This window comes from Macrotis lagotis, chromosome 1 (assembly GCF_037893015.1).
Source record: "Macrotis lagotis isolate mMagLag1 chromosome 1, bilby.v1.9.chrom.fasta, whole genome shotgun sequence".
Lineage (NCBI taxonomy): Eukaryota > Metazoa > Chordata > Mammalia > Peramelemorphia > Peramelidae > Macrotis > Macrotis lagotis.
In genome coordinates, this window is record NC_133658.1 from 251,332,296 (window position 1) to 251,354,611 (window position 22,316).

The 22,316-nt window shown below is 35.3% G+C and overlaps 1 protein-coding gene across 3 annotated transcripts in view; it reads left to right on the forward strand.

The window, feature by feature from the left end:
• Positions 1-22,316, forward strand: part of ARFGEF2 (ARF guanine nucleotide exchange factor 2) — a 141,060-nt gene that overhangs the window by 80,768 nt on the left and 37,976 nt on the right. For 2 of the 3 annotated variants that reach the window (XM_074210197.1, XM_074210199.1), the window contains exons 7-20: positions 1,624-1,704; positions 2,366-2,514; positions 3,454-3,584; positions 4,206-4,440; positions 4,652-4,751; positions 6,600-6,739; positions 9,085-9,193; positions 9,474-9,672; positions 11,737-11,848; positions 12,317-12,522; positions 14,062-14,146; positions 14,240-14,423; positions 15,951-16,102; positions 21,122-21,250. In XM_074210197.1, coding sequence (XP_074066298.1) covers positions 1,624-1,704; positions 2,366-2,514; positions 3,454-3,584; positions 4,206-4,440; positions 4,652-4,751; positions 6,600-6,739; positions 9,085-9,193; positions 9,474-9,672; positions 11,737-11,848; positions 12,317-12,522; positions 14,062-14,146; positions 14,240-14,423; positions 15,951-16,102; positions 21,122-21,250 — 2,012 coding nt within the window. The remainder of the gene's footprint in view (positions 1-1,623; positions 1,705-2,365; positions 2,515-3,453; positions 3,585-4,205; positions 4,441-4,651; positions 4,752-6,599; positions 6,740-9,084; positions 9,194-9,473; positions 9,673-11,736; positions 11,849-12,316; positions 12,523-14,061; positions 14,147-14,239; positions 14,424-15,950; positions 16,103-21,121; positions 21,251-22,316) is intronic. The other variant, XM_074210198.1, reaches the window with a different exon arrangement.

Consider the following 22,316-nt stretch of genomic DNA (forward strand, 5'->3'; position numbering starts at 1 on the left):
TGCCCAGTATTTTCAGCCTTACTACACAGAATGCAACTACGATGGACTGGCCTTGTTGTAGAATGCCAGAAGTATGCTTACCAAAAAGACAATTTTATGGAGTACTCACACAGGGCAAATGCTTAGAAGGGGGATCAGAAGAAGCGATGATGGAACATCCTGAAGGTCTCTGCAAAGAAATTTAGAATTACTTGCCCAGCATGGGAAACTGGCACAGAACTGTCCAGCATGGCATGCCCTCATCAGTGAGGGGCTGCACTCTATGAGGAAGGTAGAATTGAAGTAGCTCAAAGGAAATATGACATACATAAGTTTAGAATAACCACCCCAGGTTTTCATATGGGCTATTTGTGCCTGACCTGTTCTAGAGCATTCCAAGCTCATGTTGGTCTGATCAGCCACAGCCAGGAACACTATAATTTGTCTCATACATAATTTTTATCTTCTTTGATAACAAAGGTTGAGAACCAACCAGCTTCTAATTGGTGGCAGAACTGAGACTGAAATTTAACCCAAAACTTGATTCCCCACATTCAATAGTGATTTTTTCTAATGCTGATTTTCTTCAGGATATCTTCTTGTCTTCCTTTTCTATGAGACCTTTCCTGCTTCCCTCTATCTGCTAGTGTTTTTAACCTTTAACTCCTTAAAATTTACCTTATGTCTGCATTGTCCAAGTCTTTATATGCATATGCTGTCTCTCTTCTTTTAAAATATAAGCTCTTTGAAACCACTTTTTCCTTTTTCATTGTACCTCCAGCCTCTAGTACAGTGTCTTGTTTATGATAAGTGATTAATAAATATAACTGCTTTATAGCTTGCACTTATGTCTTATAATGATCACTGTTTTCCCTTCAAAGTACTTATAAATCATTCTCAATTATGTGGTGAATGAAGTTATTTATTTTCTAGAATATACTTAATACATTCTAGAATTTTCCTAAGAATGATAGTTCTTAGACTATTTAAAGAATTGATCTCCTTTTTGAAAAACAGAACTAGGGGCGGCTAGGTGGTATAGTGGATAGAGCACCGGCCCTGGAGTCAGGAGTACCTGGGTTCAAATCCGGTCTCAGACACTTTTTTTTTTTTTAGGTTTTTGCAAGGCAAATGGGGTTAAGTGGCTTGCCCAAGGCCACACAGCTAGGTCATTATTAAGTGTCTGAGACCGGATTTGAACCCAGGTACTCCTGATTTCCAGGGCCGGTGCTCTATCCACTGTCCACTGTGCCACCTAGCCTCCCCTGGTCTCAGACACTTGGTAATTACCTAGCTGTGTGGCCTTGGGCAAGCCACTTAACTCCATTTGCCTTGCAAAAGCCTAAAGAGTCTGTATGAATACCTAGCTAGCTAGAGAGATGGATGGATGGATGTAGATATAATATATGCAGCCACATTCATCACAAAAAAGGAGAAATTAACTTGAATATGAATAATTATGATTTTTCAGGTTCAGAAGCAGTTTCTTCAAATGGCACTGTAGAATTTTCCTTTCAGTTTTAAGTGATTTTCTCTTTAGTACTTGATTCATTTTGTCTTCTAAGGAGTTTCCCTAAAAAGTTCAATGATGTCTTTTACTTTTTTGCCCCTTTCTATCTCTCCTGGAAATCTTTGGGCATTTAGGTTCTGAGGAAACCCCTATTGAAGGAGCTCATGAAGTGGTGAAGGGCATCTTAGAAGATGTAGTAACATCTGCTGTTAAAGGTAAAATTTTTAAAAACTAAATAAATGAATATCTTACATATTTGTTAGTACAGGTGAACTTTTTTCTTTTATTTTTTCAATTAGGTTTACAAAACCTTTTCTTTGGAATTACATTAATATATATTGTTATTAATTATTGCTATGTGTTACATATTATATGTTGTATTAATTATTATATTAATTGTAATTATTCTTTGATTGTAAAGTTGATTTTCAGTAATTTTGATCTCAGTAACTTTTGAGACAGAATCACCCATATGATAAAGCATCTAGCCACAACCTATTTTAAGTGTCAGATGTCATTAGATGTTAGAAGACTTTCCATTTGTGACTGTCAAGTGCCTTTCTAATCTCAACATGTGCAGGGTTTTTTCTGTTTTTTGGTGCTTGTCACTGATAAAACTAGGTGTAGGGAGGGGATTCATTCAAAAGATAATTTAAGCAATTGTCCTTTAGTCCCAGTTTGATTTCTAAATCAACTGTGTACCCTGAAAGAAGTCACTCATTCACTTCAGTTTCCTTACCAATAAATTGAGAAAGCTAGACTTGATTTTTTTTTATTCCTTTTAACTTTAAAATGGTTCTGTATAGTCAACCCTTTTAGGTAGTTTTTTTAACTGTAAATACTGATTTTTATGGTGTTATGCATTTCCATTTTAAGAAGCCACAGGAAAACATGATGTTTTGGATACTGAAAGAGTCCTAGGAGAATTGGAGACCAAGGACCTTACTTCTAGTGGAATTGATGAAAACTCCCAAACCAATGGAATTGCAGATGATAGACAGTCATTATCATCAGCTGATAATCTGGTAGGATATTGTTGATATGGTGATAATTACTTTATGTAGCCAATTTAAATATATTTATATTCCTTTTTTAATGAAACTTCCTCTGAGGTAGTTTCCATATGATATGACATTGCAAGAGCCAAGGTGATGTGATCCTGGGATCTTGAAGGTCCCATTGATGCAAGCAGCAACTTTACTAGCTTCTACAAAGTTGAAAAACCTTTTGAGGACAGGTCTGGGGTTGAGCTATATATGTCTAAAGACCAGTTGAGCTGCTAGACCACCAAGTGAGAAATCTTTTTTAGCTTCAAATGCTCACAACAACATCCTTTTAAGATTAGAAGGGTTTATTCCTTGGGTTGTTAAAGAGAGTACCCTCATTGGATACATAAATCCTTTAAGTTGGAGTGAGCTTTTTTATACAAAATAATATTGAAATCAAAATAAAATAGTAAACATCAAGCTTCAGCTGAATTTCATTCAAAAAATAGTGACTAGTTTTAGTAGTTTAGATTTCATTTTTTAATCCCCAGAAAGTGTCCACTCTTTATAATCCCTGTACAAGGACATGCTCCATAAAATTAGCTTACCCTTTTGGTACAAATTTTTGAATGAAGCATAGTTTTTTTTGGGGGGGGGGGGTTAGGGGTTTTTTTTGCCAGGAAATGGGGGTTATGTGGCTTGCCCAAGGCCATACAGCAATTAATTGTCGGAGTTCAGATTTGAACTCAAGTACTCCTGACTCCAGTACCTGTGCTCTATCCACTGCTCCACCTAGCTGCCCTGAAGCATAGTTTTTGTTTTCAGTCTTCCTATAACTCTTCCCACCCTTTAAGTCAAGTTCAAGCACATATTTTAGTTCTTTGATAGTCAACTCTTTTGAAGAAGTAAATTTGCGAATTTTACACTTTTTTAAAAAAGTCATCATTTTGACTGTTTCTTATTTTTCTTTTACATCAGGAATCAGATGTGCATGGACCTCAAGTGGCTGCTAAATTTTCTCACATTCTGCAGAAAGATGCCTTTTTAGTTTTCCGGTCCCTCTGCAAGCTCTCCATGAAGCCACTAGGTGAAGGACCCCCAGATCCCAAGTAAGGAAATATATTAGAATGTATCTTTCCCACCACATTAATAGCATTATATAATTTTCTACATTGAAAGTTATTAAACAACAATCAGCCTACTTTGAGGTCTCTTGCATTGCAAGAAATTTCAGCACCAAGTATTCAGTTTATGAACTTTTTTATAATTAGTATAGCATAATATAGTATGATATAGTATAGTATAGTTTTGTATATAGTACAGTATAGTTGATAGTATAGTGTTAGTATAATATAGTATAGAATAGAATAGATAAGTCCTTGGGCTTATCTTTTTCTGCTGTCAGTGAGGCTAAACTTTTTCAGTAGTTTTTAAAGAAAAAAATTCCATGGTTCCTCTGGTGCAGAGCAGTGTTGATCGTGATAGTAAAGAAGAAAACATTTAGATTTTTTTCTAACCAGTACGTTGAAAAGCAGCTAGACTCAAGACTAGAGTTGCTTGACCTCACTATGCCTCAAGGTTGCACAGTAAATCTGGTGCAGACTCCAATTATGGCTTCCTGACTAATGCAGAAAAGATACTCTCAATAACACTGGAGACAGATATATATTTTTGTTAGCAGTTAAGGAGCAACAATATTTTTAAGGCTACAGTTTGTTTTTTCTTTTCAGATCTCATGAGCTACGTTCAAAAGTGGTTTCCCTTCAGCTGCTTCTCTCAGTGTTGCAAAATGCCGGCCCCGTCTTCAGGACCCATGAAATGTTCATCAATGCAATCAAGCAATACCTCTGTGTGGCATTATCCAAAAATGGAGTTTCTTCAGTGCCTGATGTTTTTGAGCTGTCTCTTGCCATTTTTCTCACTCTTCTTTCAAACTTTAAGACACATTTGAAAATGCAGATTGAGGTACAGTCATTTAATTTTGAATTTAATTAATTGATAGCATTTGAACTGCTTATGTCACAATTAAAAACTAGGGCTTTAAAAATTTAAGACTACTTGGTAGAAGCATTGCATTTACAGAAGAAGAAAGATTCTTTTTGGGGTAGAATTACATACAATTTTGAAATATTGGCTGTCAATTAAATGCTTTTCTTTTGGATTTTCTTTCAAACAGGTGTTTTTCAAAGAAATTTTCTTGAACATTTTAGAAACATCAACAAGTTCTTTTGAGCACAAATGGATGGTTATTCAAACTCTCACTAGGATTTGTGCAGGTATTTCATTCATTCAGCAATCATTTATGAGACATCAGCTATTGTTCATGTTGTTTATAAGAGACACTTGAAACAGACACACTGAGTTAAAATAAAGGGCTGGAGCAGAGTCTATAATGTTTCAGCTGAAATTTAAAAGACAGGTGTAGCAATCATGATCTCAGAATAAGTAAAAATAGACCCAATTAAAAAGGATAATCAGGGAAACTACATTTTACTAAAAGGTATCATAGACATTGAAGTAATACCAAAACGTTTTGCAATAATTTTATCTGATAAAAAATGCATTTCTCAACTATATATTGGATATAGAATTGATTACAGAATTTATTTATAAAAATTAAGAACCACTCCCCAATTGATAATTGGTCAAATGATAAATGAATAGTCAATTTTCAGAGAAAGAAATCAAAACTGTCTATTGTCATGTGAAAAAAAATCACTACATCACTTTACTTTGAGAAATGTAAATTAAAACCAATTCTTTAGGGACAGCTAGGTAATGTAGTAGATAGAGCAACAGCCCTGGAGTCAGGAGGACTTGAGTTGAAATCCTCCTTAGACTCTTAATTACCTAGCTATGTTACCTTGAGCAAGTCACTTAAGCCCTTTGCCTTGCAAAAAAAATTCTTTGAACTACCACATAGTTATCAAATGCTGGAGGGGATGAGGGAAAAATAGGTACACTAATTAACTATTTGTGGAGTTGTGACTTGGTCCAGCCACTTTGGAAAACAATTTGAACTGTGCCCAAAGTGCTGATAAACTGTACACACCTTTGACCCAGGAATACCCCCCTACTAGGTCAGTTTTACAAAGAGATCAAAGGAAAAGGACCTATATGTAAATAAACATTTATAGCAGCTCTTTTTGTGGCAGCAAAGAATTAGAAAGAAGGGAATGCTTATTAATTGGGAACTAAGAAGTTGTGTCATGTGATTGTGATGTGCTATGAGAAATGGTAAGGGTGGTGATTTCAGAAAAACATGATACAATTTATATTAACTGATAGAAAGTATGAAGATCATTGTGCCTAATAATTGTGTAATATGGAAATGAGGATCAACTGTGAATGACGGAAAATACAAAGATCCAAGACAGTTCCAAAAGACTCATAATTAAAAATATACTATCCTCCTACAGAGAGAGAAGTGATAAATTCTGAGTATGATTTGTTTATTTTTCCTGATTATTATTTTGAAATGGCTACTATGGACATATGGACATAATTTTACATTATTTCACATGTATTTCACACTGCTTATCTTCTTGGGGTGGAGGAGGAGAGGATTTGAAACTCAAAATTTAAAAAGAAAAGAATGCTTAAAAAATAATAAATTTGAAAAGAAAAATGGTTTAAGTGCTTGTTATTTGATTGAAGCTAGAATTTCAGTCTCTTGACCAATAGTTTAGTGCTTATTCTATTAACTTTCTTCAGCTAAGTAGAGCAATACCTGGAGTTCCAGACTTGGAGTCAGGAAGAATCACCTTCTTGAGTTCAAATCTGACCTCAGACATTTCCTATGTGACCCTAGGCAAGTTATTTAACCCTATTTGCCTTAGCTTCTCATCTGTAAGATGAGATGGAAATGGAAATGTAGACTGTTCCAGTATTTCTTTTAAGAAATCCCTAAATGGTGTCTTGAAAAGTTGGACACACCTAGAAAACAACGAAGCTAGTTTTTCTTCTGAACCTTTCTCTTTTTGTTTTGTCATCTAAGGAAGTATTTACAAAACCAATTCAGATTCACTTCAAGAAATTAAAATAAGCTCATGGTTAAATGTAGATTTTGTTTACCTTGGTCCTTTTTAAGAAAAATTCCTAATTGTTATGTCTCATTTTTTAAGATGCCCAGTGTGTGGTGGATATTTATGTCAACTATGACTGTGATTTGAATGCTGCTAATATTTTTGAGCGCCTTGTAAATGATTTGTCAAAAATCGCTCAGGGAAGAAGTGGACATGAATTGGGAATGACACCTCTGCAGGTAAAACGCAGTTGAAAAGAGCCAAAACTAATTTATCTTATTTGAGTCACTTAGTCTAGTATATAGTACAAAACTCTAAACTTCATTTCCAGTATATATAGAATACAAATTTACATAGTTAATAAAATATATTTCACATACATGATAGTTTGAGAAGTTAGTTTGGAAATCACTCTCTTCTCTTTGTGGGGTCTTTCTGACATCTGAAGGTGATAGCAGGATGAAAATCAAGACCAAGTAAAAGCAAAAAATAACAACAAAAATCTATTTATTTATTTAATAGATGTTTATTGTGTAGAGTTCTAGGACCATAGACTTTACACCTGAAAGAGACCTTAGTGATCATTTGCTCCAAACTCATATTATACTGATAGGGAAATTATGTCCCAAAGAGATTGAACATGTGTAGGTCATTATTTTTAGAGTAAGAGAACCTGAGTTTGAATTTCAGTTATTCTACTTGCTGTGATTTTCCACAAGCCATTTATTATTTCTTTGTTTATCCAAATTAACTTATTTAATTACCATTAAATGCATATGCATCTATCTCCCAATCATCAGCTACTACCAAAACCTAGAATTCCACTCCAGATTTTTATTGGATGAATCACCAGGTACCTCAAACTCAATAGTATATAATTGAATGAAATCTTTTTCCTTGAATGCCATTTCATAAATTTATTTTTAAATAAAGAAGTCAGTCTTATTAATAAATAATTTAATGTAATTATTTATTAATGTTTTGCTAAGCATTTAATTGCTTCCAGTGAAGAGAAATTGAATATGTGGAAAAATCTTTTACAAGTTCAGGACTCAGCACATTATAACAAATTTACAAGGGTATCCTTGGACTGAATTTTTTTATTTTATTTTTAAGTTTTTTGCAAGGCATCAGAGTTAAGTGGCTTGCCCAAGGCCACACAGCTAGGTAATTATTAACTGTCTGAGGCCAGATTTGAACTCAGGTACTCCTGACTCTAGGGCCAGTTCTCTATCCATTGTGCTACCTAGCTGCCCCGGACTGAATTTTTTTAATGGCATTGTGTTGATTGTCTTTGCTGCCAAGCTACCACTTGTAAAAGTTAAAGTAAGAAGGTCTCTATCCCAGAAGAACTGGGATCAGAACCCTGATAACTTTGAAAAATAACTGACCTCTTTTAGACTTTTTTTAATGGTCAAGATTCCTATTTCTTTAAAAAAAAAATTCCCTGTGACTGTACATGCTAAAATGATCATGGATTTCTCAAAGTAGACAAAATTTTACACTTCCAATAAAGGTAACTTCATTCTGTTTCTTTTCTGCACTTGATCTAGGTCTTCATTTTTTTGTATTTAAACTTGAATCAAAATGCCTTGTAGAATTATTTACTCAATAAAATGTATTTAGAATGTGTCGTATATAATTTACCTTACTAGATGCTAGTGAAGATAGGGCCTCAGAGACTAGTATAGTGGTTTACTGCTTCACATCAGCCTGAAACTTTATTTTAAATACAGGCTATGATAGAAATGCACAACATCCTTTTACCATTGAGTATGACTACTTTTAGAATATTTACTTAATTTTTAAGGCATCCACAATCCACAAATGTAGTCAGTTTACTCATTCACAGAACATAACTTATCTATGTCTTCTTGTCATGTGCAGTATTTGTTCATGTCTTTATATAATCCCTCTATAAACCTGGTGGTTGGAGGTGGGGGAGAGGAGGAGTTCTCTTTGGTATTTTAATGTTTTATGGATAATAGTGTTGCACTTTGGCTGTCAAGCTATTATCCCTCACTTTCACTTAATAAAGATTGTTCTTGTTTTTTATCATTTCTGATTTTTATGGTCATAAAAATTTCTATAGGTATCAAAAGCATATTTTGTTATTGAATCCTTTTTAAAAAGTAGAATGATACAGGTTCTATTTATGGTTTTTTAAAAACATAAAGATATGATTTAGGCCAACATGTGGAATATTTTTATTTCCTTTATTTAAAAAAGAAACTTTTTAATTCTCAAGGTGATTAATTTAACCTCTACAGTTCAGCATTTTGATACTAAGGTTTTTTTGTAATATATCCTCTACAAGAGTTATAACAATTTCCTCCTTTAAAAAATCCATAATACTTCCCTTGTTTTTGTCTGTTTTGGAATCTAGAAATATTTTATCCAGTATTATCTTAGGTTTTTCAAATAGTGTCTGCCTCAGCTTCATTTATCTTTCCTAGAGCTCCATTTTTTGCTCTCTTAAATTGAGGCATTTGAACTAGGTGATCTCTATATTCCCTCATATCTATAAAGTTTTGTGACTCACTTTTATCCTGAATATGAATTCTATATTTCTTTTCTCACTTAGGAATTAAGTCTGAGGAAGAAAGGTCTTGAATGTTTAGTATCTATACTTAAATGCATGGTGGAGTGGAGTAAAGACCTGTATGTGAACCCCAACCATCAAACAAGTCTTGGTGAGAGTCTTGTTTTTGCTTCTTTATACTACTCATCATAAAATGTTTAAGATAAACCAGAATTTTTTTTAATAATGTAGGCTATAGAATTACACAAAATCTTAGTTTTTAGCTTCTCTCTGCCAAAGATTTTGCTTCCGAGATGAATGAAATTTGACTATGTATGTGGCAGAAAGTGGAGAGGAGTGAAAAGAACATTAGAGTCTACAGTCTTGATTTCATTGCTGTTTTGTGTCCTTTTAATTCCATACATTGATTGTGCTCTTTTGGTCAATTGCAGGCCAAGAGAGACCAACAGATCAAGACTTAAGTGATTCCAAAGGTCTTGACATTGGGAGGAGGAGTAGTGTAAGCTCCATGGACTCTACCGTATCCTCAGGGATTGGAAGTGTTGGTACCCAGACCTCTGTCCCAGATGACCCTGAGCAGTTTGAGGTTATCAAGCAACAAAAGGAAATCATTGAACATGGAATAGAACTGTGAGTGTGGCTCCCTGATGTGCTTTCTTTGGGCTCATGAGGTTGTTATTGTTGTTTAGAAGTATACATGGTCATTAGGTTTTTCTTTACTCTTAAAAAAAGAAGTAAATAATACAAAGAATTAAAGCAAAATCCTTTTCTCCCCCCAAATTAATTTTTCATGCTAAGTTTTAGAACTAATTTTGGAACATACATTTTTTTCCTTTTTTTATCTTCTAAACTGAATTCAAACAGTTCATCTATTCAGCATTTTTTGTTTGTGTTCCAGTGATGTGCACAGCACTGTTCTAAACATTTTTTTGTGGTGAAGAGGATAAAAATATATATAGGCATGATCCCTCCTGAAGAGAGCTGTACATAAAGTTGCATGATATGAGGCAGAGTACAAAAAGTGAAACAAAATCCTGTAGGTTTTAGCGGAAGAATGAAACTGTCTTCTAGTAGGAGTCCAGGGAAGGATTCAGTCAGAAAATGATATTTGAGCTGGGTCTGGAACAATGAGCAAGATTCTAACAGATGGAAATGGGAGCAAACTTCTGGTAAGATTGGATCAAGAATTGTATCAAGAGGGGCGGCTAGGTGGTGCAGTGGATAGAGCACCGGCCCTGGAGTCAGGAGTACCTGAGTTCAAATCTGGTCTCAGACACTTAATAATTACCTAGTTGTGTGGCCTTGGGCAAGCCACTTAACCCCATTTGTCTTGCAAAATCCTAAAAAAAAGGAAAAAGAAAAAAAAGAATTGTATCTGGAGAGAGAAAGAAAGAAAGTGTGTGGGTATGAGTGGGTGTTTGTTTAGGACTACCAAGAAACTTAAATAAGACTACATATTTTTCACTCCCTTTACATTCAACCAGGCAAACCTTATTATGACCTTTCAGGTAAGCCTAATTTACCAAGAAACAAAGAGAGTTGCTATTATTATGGCTTTTGAATATTGGATAACACATCATAGTCTATTATTGAGACAATATTGTACTATTTGTCCCTTCCCCACTTTGTTTTCTTCTGCCTTAAATGTATATTATAACACTTCAGTTATCTTCTAGTCTGTTGAGTTGGGTCATCAGAATGCCTCAATCACTTTGATTGGATTATTGCTAGAATAAAATAATATGATTGCTTGTCTTCTCTGACCAAGATTACATGCACCCTTATCATTTTGCAAAATCAGAAAAGGAAGGGTTGGGTTTTTAGTACTCCACAAAGATTGATAAATAACAAAATAAAAGGGGGCATGATAGGTAACACTGAACCTGAAAAGTCCTGTTCATAAAAGAAAAATTACTCTTAGCAGGATTGAAAGGAATATAGGAAAAAAGACAAGAATATAAGCACAGAAAAAAAAAGCATAGTGCATTTTTATTTTGATATTTTTATCTATAACCCGGAATACCTGGTTTCTGGTAACTTGTCCATCATGCTTTCCTTTGTAATTTGCTACTGAGTGGATATCACCTTTTCAGTCCCTCAGACATTTAAACAACAATCTATTCCAGAATTAATCTGATGTGGCTAATGTTACAGAAAAGGAAAATATTGGAAAGAATATAGGAAAATTGGGACACTAATGTACTATTGGTGGAGTTGTGATCTGATCCAAACATTTTGAAGAGCAATCTGAGGGGTGGTTAGGCGCCATAGTGGATATAGCACCGGCCCTGGAGTCAGGAGTACCTGGGTTCAAATCTGGTCTCAGACACTTAATAATTACCTAGCTGTGTGGCCTTGGGCAAGCCACTTAACCCTTGTTTGCCTTGCAAAAAAAAAAAAGAGTAATCTGGAATTACATCCAAAGAGTTTTTACTATAGCAATACCTCTACTCGGTGTATATCCGAACAAGATCATAAAAGTGGGAAAAGTACCTATGTGTACAAAAATATTTTTAGCAGCTCTATTTGTGGGCAAAGAATTGGCATTTGAAGGGATACCCATCCATTGGGGAATGGCTGAACAAGTTGAGTTAGGGGATGTAATGAAATATTATGCTTGAAAAAATGATGAACAGGCAGATTTCAAAAAAACATGGACACTATACATCTGATAATACTTTATTCTATGATTAGGTTCAACAAAAAACCAAAGCGGGGCATCCAGTACCTGCAGGAGCAGGGCATGCTTGGAACTCCAGTGGAAGATATTGCACAGTTTTTGCACCAAGAAGAGCGCTTGGATTCTGTAAGATTGCACATTTTCTTTTTATAAACTCAAGAGATTCCTCAAAGCTCAGATTGTTAATGACCCAATCAAGGATGACTTGACTGATATCCACATACCTGATTAAAATACAGAATACCTTTTGTAGCACAAGTTTTCTTATGGGAGCAGTTGTTGAGGGCACCATTTTGGGATGGGTCAGAGCATGTTGTGAGAGACTAGAATTGGTCTTTGTTGATTAGTTTGGGCAACTCTTAGCTATTCCTCATTATGGATCATCTAGGATTAATAATCCTTTTTGCTTGTGTCTCTTTCCTTTTTGCTTGCTATATATGCCTATTCTGTCCGTAGTCCCTTGCGTACCACACCAGACCTCTAAATATTGAGTAAGAGCAGTAGTAGTGAAAATGTCAACACTAACTAGATGCCTTTCCTTTGGATTAAGGAAATTTCACTCCTGAGTCCTCATTGGTGGGATGTTTGTTTCAGACCCAAGTAGGAGACTTTCTGGGTGAGAGCACCAGACTCAACAAGGAGGTGATGTATGCCTACGTGGATCAGCTTGATTTCTGTGGAAAAGATTTTGTCTCAGCTTTACGAATATTTCTTGAAGGTTTCCGCTTACCTGGTGAAGCTCAGAAGATTGATAGATTAATGGAGAAGTTTGCAGCAAGATATCTTGAATGCAACCAAGGGTAATAATACTTGCCTACTCTCTAAAGCAGACTTCTGTTTGGCTTTGTATCTGTATCTTTTGCCTCTTTGGCAGAGGGATATGCTTAGTACTTCTAGATCTGTGCTGAAGACAATACTTGAGAGCCATGGGTTGGAGAAGTAGACATTTTTCTTTTTTTTTTTAATTTTTTTTTTATTTAAGGCAATGGGGTTAAGTCACTTGCCCAAGGTCACACAGCGAGGCAATTATTAAGTGTCTGAGACGGGATTTGAACCCAGGTCCTCCTGACTCCAGGGCTGGTGCTCTATCCACTGTGCCACCTAGCTGCCCAATATTTTTTCTTATACCTATAACAGGGAAATTCTTAGTTCCATGATTAATATCTTGGGGAAACTCTTTTGACTTTTATTTTCTTTTTATGTATTATTTGGCAAGAATTTGATATGGTAGTTGAGATTCATACATGGGGCACAATGAACTAGACTTTCTCTTTCACCATAGATTTTCTTTATGTATGACGTATTAAATTCTTAAGAATGTCTTAGCATATAAAAAAAACCCTGTGAAAAAAACATAATGGAAATATTTTGATAGTACTTTCCTTCAGAATACCAAATACAGAGTTTTTATCTTAGGTCACCATCACCTGCTGAATAATTGGAAAAACCATTCTTGTGAAATGTCTAGTCAGCAAAGCCAGCAGTCAGGATATTTGAACCCAGTGGAAATCTTGATTTGCTTCAAAAATTTCATGTGTCTGTTTTCTTAGTACTTTTCCCATATGGGTTTTAATGCCCTGCTTCTGCCTTAATCAGCAAATTTGTGGCCCAGTCAGACTTAAAAATATACAATAGGTCCTTTTTACTAATTGATTTTGTACTTTAATAAGACTCAGTTAAAATACTCACCAAAGATTTTCATTTCTTAACACTTTCAAATTGTACACATTCTGTTGTTTTGTTTCAACCAAATGTACTTAGCACCCTCCTATTTCGAAAGAACTTTATGAAACTAAGTAAGAAGGTTGAATTTCATTAATATTTTGTGGTTAAATAAACTCAATTTTATCCTTGGGGTTTTTTTCCTATTCAAAACTTTTTGATGTTTTATTTTTTTCTAATTAACATGCAGAGATATTCAGCATTCACTTTTTTTTGTAAGATTTCGATTTCTGTATTTTTCTACCACCTCTTCTCTGCTCCCTCCCCATGGCAGCAAATAATCTGATAGGGATTATATTTGCAATCTTACTGTTGAATAGTGCAGTGGATTTTGTAACTGAATGCATTAGAAAATTTAAGTAGTTTAATTGCAAACTGTGTTATTCAGAAAGAGAATTTTAGATTTTAATACTTAGGCTTAATCAACACCTTATATACCATGACACCATTTTAATAAATATTAAATAACTTTGAAAAGATATTAAAATTTTTGACTAATTGACTGTTAGATGGAGCTGTCAACCTGTTTTCTCTTGATTATCTTCCAGATTAGAAGTTTATAGCTTACTAACCACAGAGTAAATGATGTTCTTAAAATCTCTGATTTTTTCTTCCAGGCAAACTATGTTTGCTAGTGCTGACACTGCTTATGTATTGGCATATTCAATTATTATGCTTACAACAGATTTACACAGTCCTCAGGTAAAGTACTTGCTAATACTTTTCATCTTGTAGAGTATAACTTTTCTCAGACTGTCAAATTTTCAAAGTAATTTTAAAAATCTTTCTTTTCAGGTCAAGAATAAAATGACAAAAGAACAATATATTAAAATGAATCGAGGAATCAATGACAGTAAAGATTTGCCAGAGGAATATCTCTCCACTATTTATGAAGAGATAGAAGGAAAGAAAATTGCAATGAAAGAAACAAAAGAGCACACAATTGCCACTAAATCTAATAAGCAGAGTAAGCCTTCAAGTAAATTTTTTTTTCATGCAATGATTTTTCTGAGAATGTATAAATAAATCCATGCTTTTAGATTTTGATTTTATAAATCCACATATTTCCATTAAAAAATCAGATATTAAAATAATTACTATTATTATTTCTTTCATAATAGTCTTTTATTTGATATTAGCAACCAGAAGTAATTTAAAGCTGTTCTAGGTTTATGGGCTAAATTACATTATTGAATGGAGTCCAAGCAGAAAAAAAAGAATCCTGGTTTCTTAATCAAAACTTTCCCTCAAATTTTCGAGATGGCTTTACCTCTTGGAAGGTTCAGAATCCAGTCACTTGGTCATTACAATAAACACATTGATCTCATCTTTTTTTCCCCTCAATTGACAAGTATTTATTGTTATTTTTTCTCCCTTTCACCTCTTCTTCCCAAATTGAAAAAAAAAAAGAAAACTTTTAAAATAAATATTCCGGGGCTGGCTAGGTGGCAAAGTGTATAGAGCACCGGCCCCTGAATCAGGAGTACCTGAGTTCAAATCCGGTCTTAGACACTTAATAATAATTACCTAGCAGTGTGACCTTAGGCAAGTCACTTAACTCTATTGCTTTGCAACCCCCCCGCCAATATTCCAAGTCAAAGAAAAAAAAATTCTCACATTGGTCTTGACTACCAATGGATGTTTCATTCTATATTTTGAGACTATTGCCTCTCATTCAAGAGGTAGGGAACATGATTCATCATGTATCCTCTGTAATTGTCTTTGGTCATTGAATTGGTCATCATTCTTAAATTTCTCAAAGTTGTTGATCATCAGTTTCTCTCCTGGTTCTGTTCATTCAACTGAGCATCTATTCATGCTGCCCACGATTTTGAAAATGTCTTTTTCATCTTTTCTCAGAGTGTAGTAATATTATATTATACTAATGTACCATAATTTTTTTGAGTTCCTCAGTTATAAACAACCCTTTTAGAGTATATGCCTAGTAGTGATTTTGCTGGGTTAAAACATATATGGTTTTATCATGATCTTGGTATATTATATATAGTTATATATATATATTACTTTTTTTTAGGGTTTTTTGTGTTGGTTTTTTTTTTTTTTTTTTTTTTGCAAGGCAGATGGGGTTAAGTGGCTTGCCCAAGGCCACATGGCTAGGTAATTATTAAGTGTCTGAGACCGGATTTGAACCAGGTACTCCTGACTCCAGGGCCAGTGCTTTATCCACTACACCACCTAGCCGCCCCTATTTATATATATTTCTATAGTTCCCAGGCCCACTTCTGGCTCCACTAACAATGCATTAATTTACCTGTTTTCTTAAAGTCCCTGTGGTTTGTTATTTTCCATTTATGTCATCTTTGCCAGTCTTGTGTGACATTCAACCTCAGAGCTGCTTTACTCTAATTATAATTTGGAGCTTTTTTTCCCCCCCATATAATTATTGATAGCTTTTAATTCTTCCTTTGAAAATTGCCTGTTTACATTCTTTGATCATTCTCATTTGGAGAACACATGAATCTCATATTGCTATGTATCTTCACAGGTGTAGCTAACGAAAAGCAGAGGAGATTACTTTACAATTTGGAAATGGAACAAATGGCCAAAACTGCTAAAGCTCTGATGGAAGCTGTAAGTCATGCCAAAGCACCTTTCACAAGTGCCACACACCTGGACCATGTCAGGCCCATGTTCAAGGTGAGTTCCTCAGGAAGTTAAGTGAGGAAGGGGTAGATTTGCCCAAGGTCACATGGTAGTGAGAGTCAAGTATCTGAGGTCAGAGGCAAACTCCTGTCTTCTTGACTCCTAAGACTCTATCCACTCTATCCACTCTATCCACTGTGCCACCTAACTCACATGGTAGTGAGAGTCAAGTATCTGAGGTCAGAGGCAAACTCCTGTCTTCTTGACTCTTAAGACTCTATCCACTCTATCCACTGCGCCACCTAACTGCCCTTGTGTCTATGTAAACAAACCACACACATATATGTACATGTGTATGGGTAACCAGATCGCCCTGCAATCTCTCCTGAGTTCAATTCTATGTTACTGATTGTCAGTTGAACATATTGGATATCCCGGAAACATCTCAGATTCCTCATATCTAAAATAATCATCTTTTCTCCCGAAAAACTTATTTTTTTCCCCTCAGAATTTCCCTAGTATTGTTAAAGGGACCACATCCTGCTAGGCTCCCAGCTCATTACTGCAGTGTCATCCTTGACTCATCACTATCCTCTCTCCACACAACTAGTGGACTTCTGCAACATCTTTCACATTTGATGCTTTCCCTTTAGTTCAGGTGCGCTATATTAGACAGCTTCCTAGCTGTCTCCTTTCCTCAAGTTTCTTCTTAGTCTAATCCATCCTAAATAAATACTTTTCCCAAAATGATTTCCCTCAAACACTACTTGGATGCATTACCACTCAGACTCCAGTAGCTTTGTATGGGCCCATATCAGGTTCCACCTGGGCTCTGTAACCCAGCCAGGCTGGCTTCCTTCTGCTTTTCCTAGTGCTCTGTGTCTTCTCCATGTGTTTGCTGACTTCTCCCCCAGGCTGGGTGTGCTCTCCTTGCCAGGCCCCCAGCTCAAGAACTGACACCTATATGAACTGCCTTCCTACCAAGCTACTTTGCAGTTTTTGCTATATTTTCCATATTTTTATGTACATATTTTCTCTCCAAATTGAATTGAAAGCTCTTGGATAGTTGAGATTTTTCTTTCTTTGTGTTGGCATCCTTCCTGCCTAGTGTAGTGCCTGGCACGTAGTGCTTATAAATTCTTATATGTTGAACAAGTGCATTGTGGGAGTTATTGTACCAGGAGCTGGGGATTCAGAGGTGAAATGAGTTACTTTCAAGAAAATGATGCTTTTATTGAAGGAAGATGAAGGAGGAGAATGAGATATGTTTTTATATAATGATAATTATCTTGATCTGGGGACTCTTTGTTATAACTACCTCCTTCACTGACAGACTCTCACTCTGATACTTCATTCCCATTTGAAGGTAACCTTCAATTGATTTCTCAAACCTGTGTTAGTAGAGTACAAGCTTTCATAGGTTCAAGAAAGTTAGAAAAAATTTTGAGAATAGGCCCAGTGACTGTGTCTGCAATTTGAGGAACTAGCTTAGCTGAATAAAAACGCATATCATCAGAAGACTGAAGTTGTTTTTTGGCCATTGCAACTCTTGAAATACAAAAAAAATAAGTATGTATGACTTAGAAAATAATCAGTTGTATAGAAGAGGTCAAACAGAGATGCACAAGGGATTAGGGGAAGTGAGAAGGATTGTCTTTAACTATTAGGGACAGGAAAGGCATCCTGGACCTGGACCTGAACGAGTCGTTGAAAGGAGAAGAATTTAATTTAGAAGACCAGGGATCAGGAGCTAGACCAAGAATCTTTTCCAAGCATGGGGAATGACTTGCATGAGTGTATAGACACCAAAAAAAGAGTATGATGAAATTGGAGGTAGGTCATAATCCAGTTTGGCTCAGAAATTGAGCCCTGAGAATCAAGTATTGTAAAATGAGGATAGACTGCTTTTTTTTTTTAGGTTTTTGCAAGGCAAATGGGGTTAAGTGGCTTGCCCAAGGCCACACAGCTAGGTAATTATTAAGTGTCTGAGGCCGGATTTGAACTCAGGGACTCCTTACTCCAGGGCCGGTGTTCTGTCTAGTGTGCCACCTAGCCGCCCCAATAGATTGCTTTTTAATGCTTAAAAATTTATGAAATAGTTACACCTTGACATGGGTGGATTTATTCATAAGACTTTTTGAGTACCTTTCATATGGATGATCCTATGCTGGGTGCTAAGTGTCACAGAGAAATGAACAAATAGTCCCTACTCTTTAGAAAAATGAGAAGTATACAATTAAATATGCTGAAAAAAATGTGACAATTCATAATAAACATAAAATCAAGTTCTAATAGAAAAGCCCAGAAAAAGTCATAGCAAGTCATTTTTTCAGCCCAGCATAACTTATGAAGACCAATAAAGAGGTTTGCATTTACCAGGGTGGGAAATGGCCAGTAAATTAGTGTGTTGGTGTCAGAGACAGGGAGCATTCCAATTCCCAGGGACAGAAAAGGAGCCCTGAGACAGAACAGCAGGACAGGAGACCATCTTTAGAATTCTGTCATCTGTTACCAGTTCCAGGGCAGATAGGAGTGGTTGCAAACAAACAGAGGAAATGTAGCTATGGGATTAGAATTTTACAAAAGTAGATCTATTAGATATTTGGAGAATGTTAAATGTGAAGAAACGGAAATGTATACCTATTTCTTAGTTATATATGCTATCTTCACAAAAATTAATTATATAATAAGTCATAAAAACCTCACAAAGGTAGAAAAGCAAAAATATTAAATGCCTTTTTTTCTATGATGCAATAAGAATTATATTCAATTAGTATACACTTAATAAATCCCTGATAGGTGCTGGGCTAAGCAAAGTCAACAAAGGGCCTTTGAAGAATAAAAAATTAATTGGAAACAAAATGACTCAATCTGAAATAATTGATTGGTCAAAGAACAAATCATAAAAATAGTAATATCAATGAGACAACATAACAAAATTTGTGAGATGTAGCTAAAACATTACTTAAGGGGAAAACTTTATCTTTAAACACTTACCAGTAAAAGAAGGAGCAGATCTATAATTTGGGCTTGTGACCAAAAAAAAAAACTGGAAACCAACAAATTTTTAAAATCTTAAATGCCGTAATAAAAATATTACAATCAAAGGAGAGATTAACAAAACTGGAAGTAAATCATTGAATTAATAAAATTAGGAGCTGGTTTTTAAAAAAAACAATAAAATAGATAAGACATTGGCTAATTTGTCTTTTTTAAAAAGAAAAAACCCAAGGGGCGGCTAGGTGGCACAGTGGATAAAGCACTGGCCCTGGAGTCAGGAGTACCTGGGTTCAAATCCGGTCTCAGACACTTAATAATGACCTAGCTGTGTGGCCTTGGTCAAGCCAGTTAACCCCATTTGCTTTGCAAAGACCTAAAAAAAAAAACCCAAACATCAAATTTCTAATAACAATAATGAAAAAATAATTTTTAATAAATGAAGAAGAAATAAAAAGAGTCATTTGGCATTATTTGCCCAACTATATGTCATTAAAAACATATGGTCTAAGGGCAGCTAGGTAGTGCAGTGGATAGAGCACTGGCCCTGGAGTCAAGAGTACCTGAGTTCAAATCCAGCCTCAGATACTTAATAATTACCTTGTTTTGTGGCCTTGGGCAATCCACTTAACCTCATTTGCCTTGCAAAAAAACAAAGCCCTAATAAAAAAAATAATAAAAACACATATAGTCTAAATTTTTATAGCAACTCTTTATTGTGTTGGGGACTTGGAAAATGATAGGAAATGCAGAATGATCAAACAAGTTATGATGTATAAATGTGATAAGAGTACTGTTGTGCTAATCCAAGAAAAGATGAAGAGGATAGTTTCAGAGAAACCTGGGGAGGCATATATGAACTGATAAAGAGTGAAGTGAGCAAACCTAGGAAACTAATTTACACAGATTAACAACAATATTGTATAAAATAATCACCTGTGAAATATTTAGTTATTCTAAGTAACAAAATAACCCACTACAGTTCATAAGAATTCAGGGTAAAGATTGAAATATATTTTTTCCTTGTTTTAAAAACAAAACAAAACATGACTGATGTTGATGTTAAAAAAATTTATTTTGCATGACTATGCATATTTGTACTGGGTTTTGTTTTTCCCAATGATTGGGAGGTGGATGGGGGCAAGAGAATTTGGAACTGAAAATGAAATAAAAAGTTCAACTTAAAACAATTTAATAAAAATAAAATAGTAAACCATAGTAGTTTATTGAATAAAAAACATGACATGCTCAAATTTATGCCTAATGAAGATTAATTTGATAGCAGACTAGAGTGGAGAAAGAACTGAGGCCCTGATTACAACTAGATGGCTGTTTTTATAGTCCTGGAATGAGGTTATGACAGCAGGATGGTGCCATTGTCAGAGGAAAGAAAGAAGTATCTATCCATCTATCTATAGACTCCTGGGTTACCTGCCTGAGTCACTGGGAAGGTGGTGGTTTCCTTTATAATAATAAGAAAATTAGGAAGAGATAAAAATTTGGGGTGATGGAGGGTGGAACAGAGATATTCAGTTAAGTTTGTGTCTATAGGACAGCCAACTTAGAGATGACTAATAGGATGCTTGAGATGCATGACTAGAGTAGACAATATTTCTCTCCTAGCCAGGAGAGATAAGGCTGGATAAAGAGATCTGAGAATCATCAGTAATCATAGTTGAATAACTGATCATTGAATTTAGAATAATTGTTCATTGAATCCATGGGAGCTGATGAGATCACGAAATGTAATAGTATAGGGAGAGAAAAGAAGAGGTTTCCAGAACCAAAATAGCAGTATAAACAGCATAAGTGGGGGGGGAGAAAAAAATCACTGAAAGGAAACAACTTTGGAGAATACACAATGAAATATAATCTTCCCTCCTAACAGCAGAGGGAAAGGAATCCACTAAGGTAGTATGTTTTATGTCAGAATGTTTTTGGTGTCAGATGTTTTTACTTCTTTTCTTTCATAATAAAGGAGGGTCACAGGTGGGTTATTTCTAGTTTCTCATTCTAGAAAGATTATTGTTGAGGGTTTGAAATGACATTAAAAGATAACCTTTTTCTTTTTGCCAGTTGGTGTGGACTCCTCTGTTGGCTGCGTACAGTATCGGACTTCAAAACTGTGATGAGACTGAAGTGGCATCTCTGTGCTTAGAAGGGATAAGATGTGCAATCCGGATAGCTTGTATCTTTGGAATGCAGGTGTGTGTGTCTCTCACTGAGGTCTGGGAGGCTTCAGACTTCACATCCAGGAATTTGGAACCACAGAAAATTTGTAAAATAACATTTATAGTGGTTTTGTTACCTGAGAAGTCATAGACTATCCTGTTTTTATTTGTTTATGTTTCTGATTGGTTCATATGTAGTTAATACAGAATTTCTTGGCTAACCACACTCTAATACACGGATTCTTTTCCTTGCTCATGTCATGGACCTCTCTGGTGGTCTCATGAGAACTGGGAGCCCTCCTAAGAATAAGGTTTTTAAATGCATCAAGTAAAATACAAAGAATTACAAAGGAAAGCAGTAATATTGAATGACTTGTCCAGGTTCACACAGCTAGGAAGTATCTGAGGCCAGATGTGAACTCAAGAAGATGAGTCTTCTGACTTTAGATTTGGCATATCTTCTGTCTGCTATATCATCTAGCTTTGGCTAATTATTTTTAATGTTGTCCTCTATATGAACTGTGCAGTGGCTTTCTGTTGTCTGGGAACAACAAAGCCTGTTCCAAAACTCCAATTATAATTATAAGGCATGATGCCTAAGTTAGCATTTGGTTGAGACTTGAAAGAACCCTAGGAACCCAGGCTTGAGGTTCAGTAGCTTGCAATCTCTGGGATACATTAGGAAAGTCTCTGAACCTTCCTAGGACTTAGTTTCTTCATCTGTAAAATACAAATAATGAAAATTTGTTCTATTTCTCAAAATTGCTTTGAAGTTCACCTGAGAAGATGGGTTTCATTGCCTTATAACTAAATGATGTAGTGTAAATGTAGGCATCTTTTGCTGTTGTTCACAGTAGCTCCTACCATACCTTCCTCCAGAGTTAAGAGGCTGCATATTTGCTTTTGTAACTCCCATGTCCAGCATAGGGCTTGTCACATAGCAGGCACAAAGGAAACACTTGTTACACACTGCTGCAGGTTAGTGAAACTGTCATTCATATTTTTAGTACAGGAAATGGAGGTTCAGAGAACTTGTGATTTGCCCACAGCTACACAGGCACTTGAGGGTGGAGACAGAATATGTCTTCAACTCCAAGTTT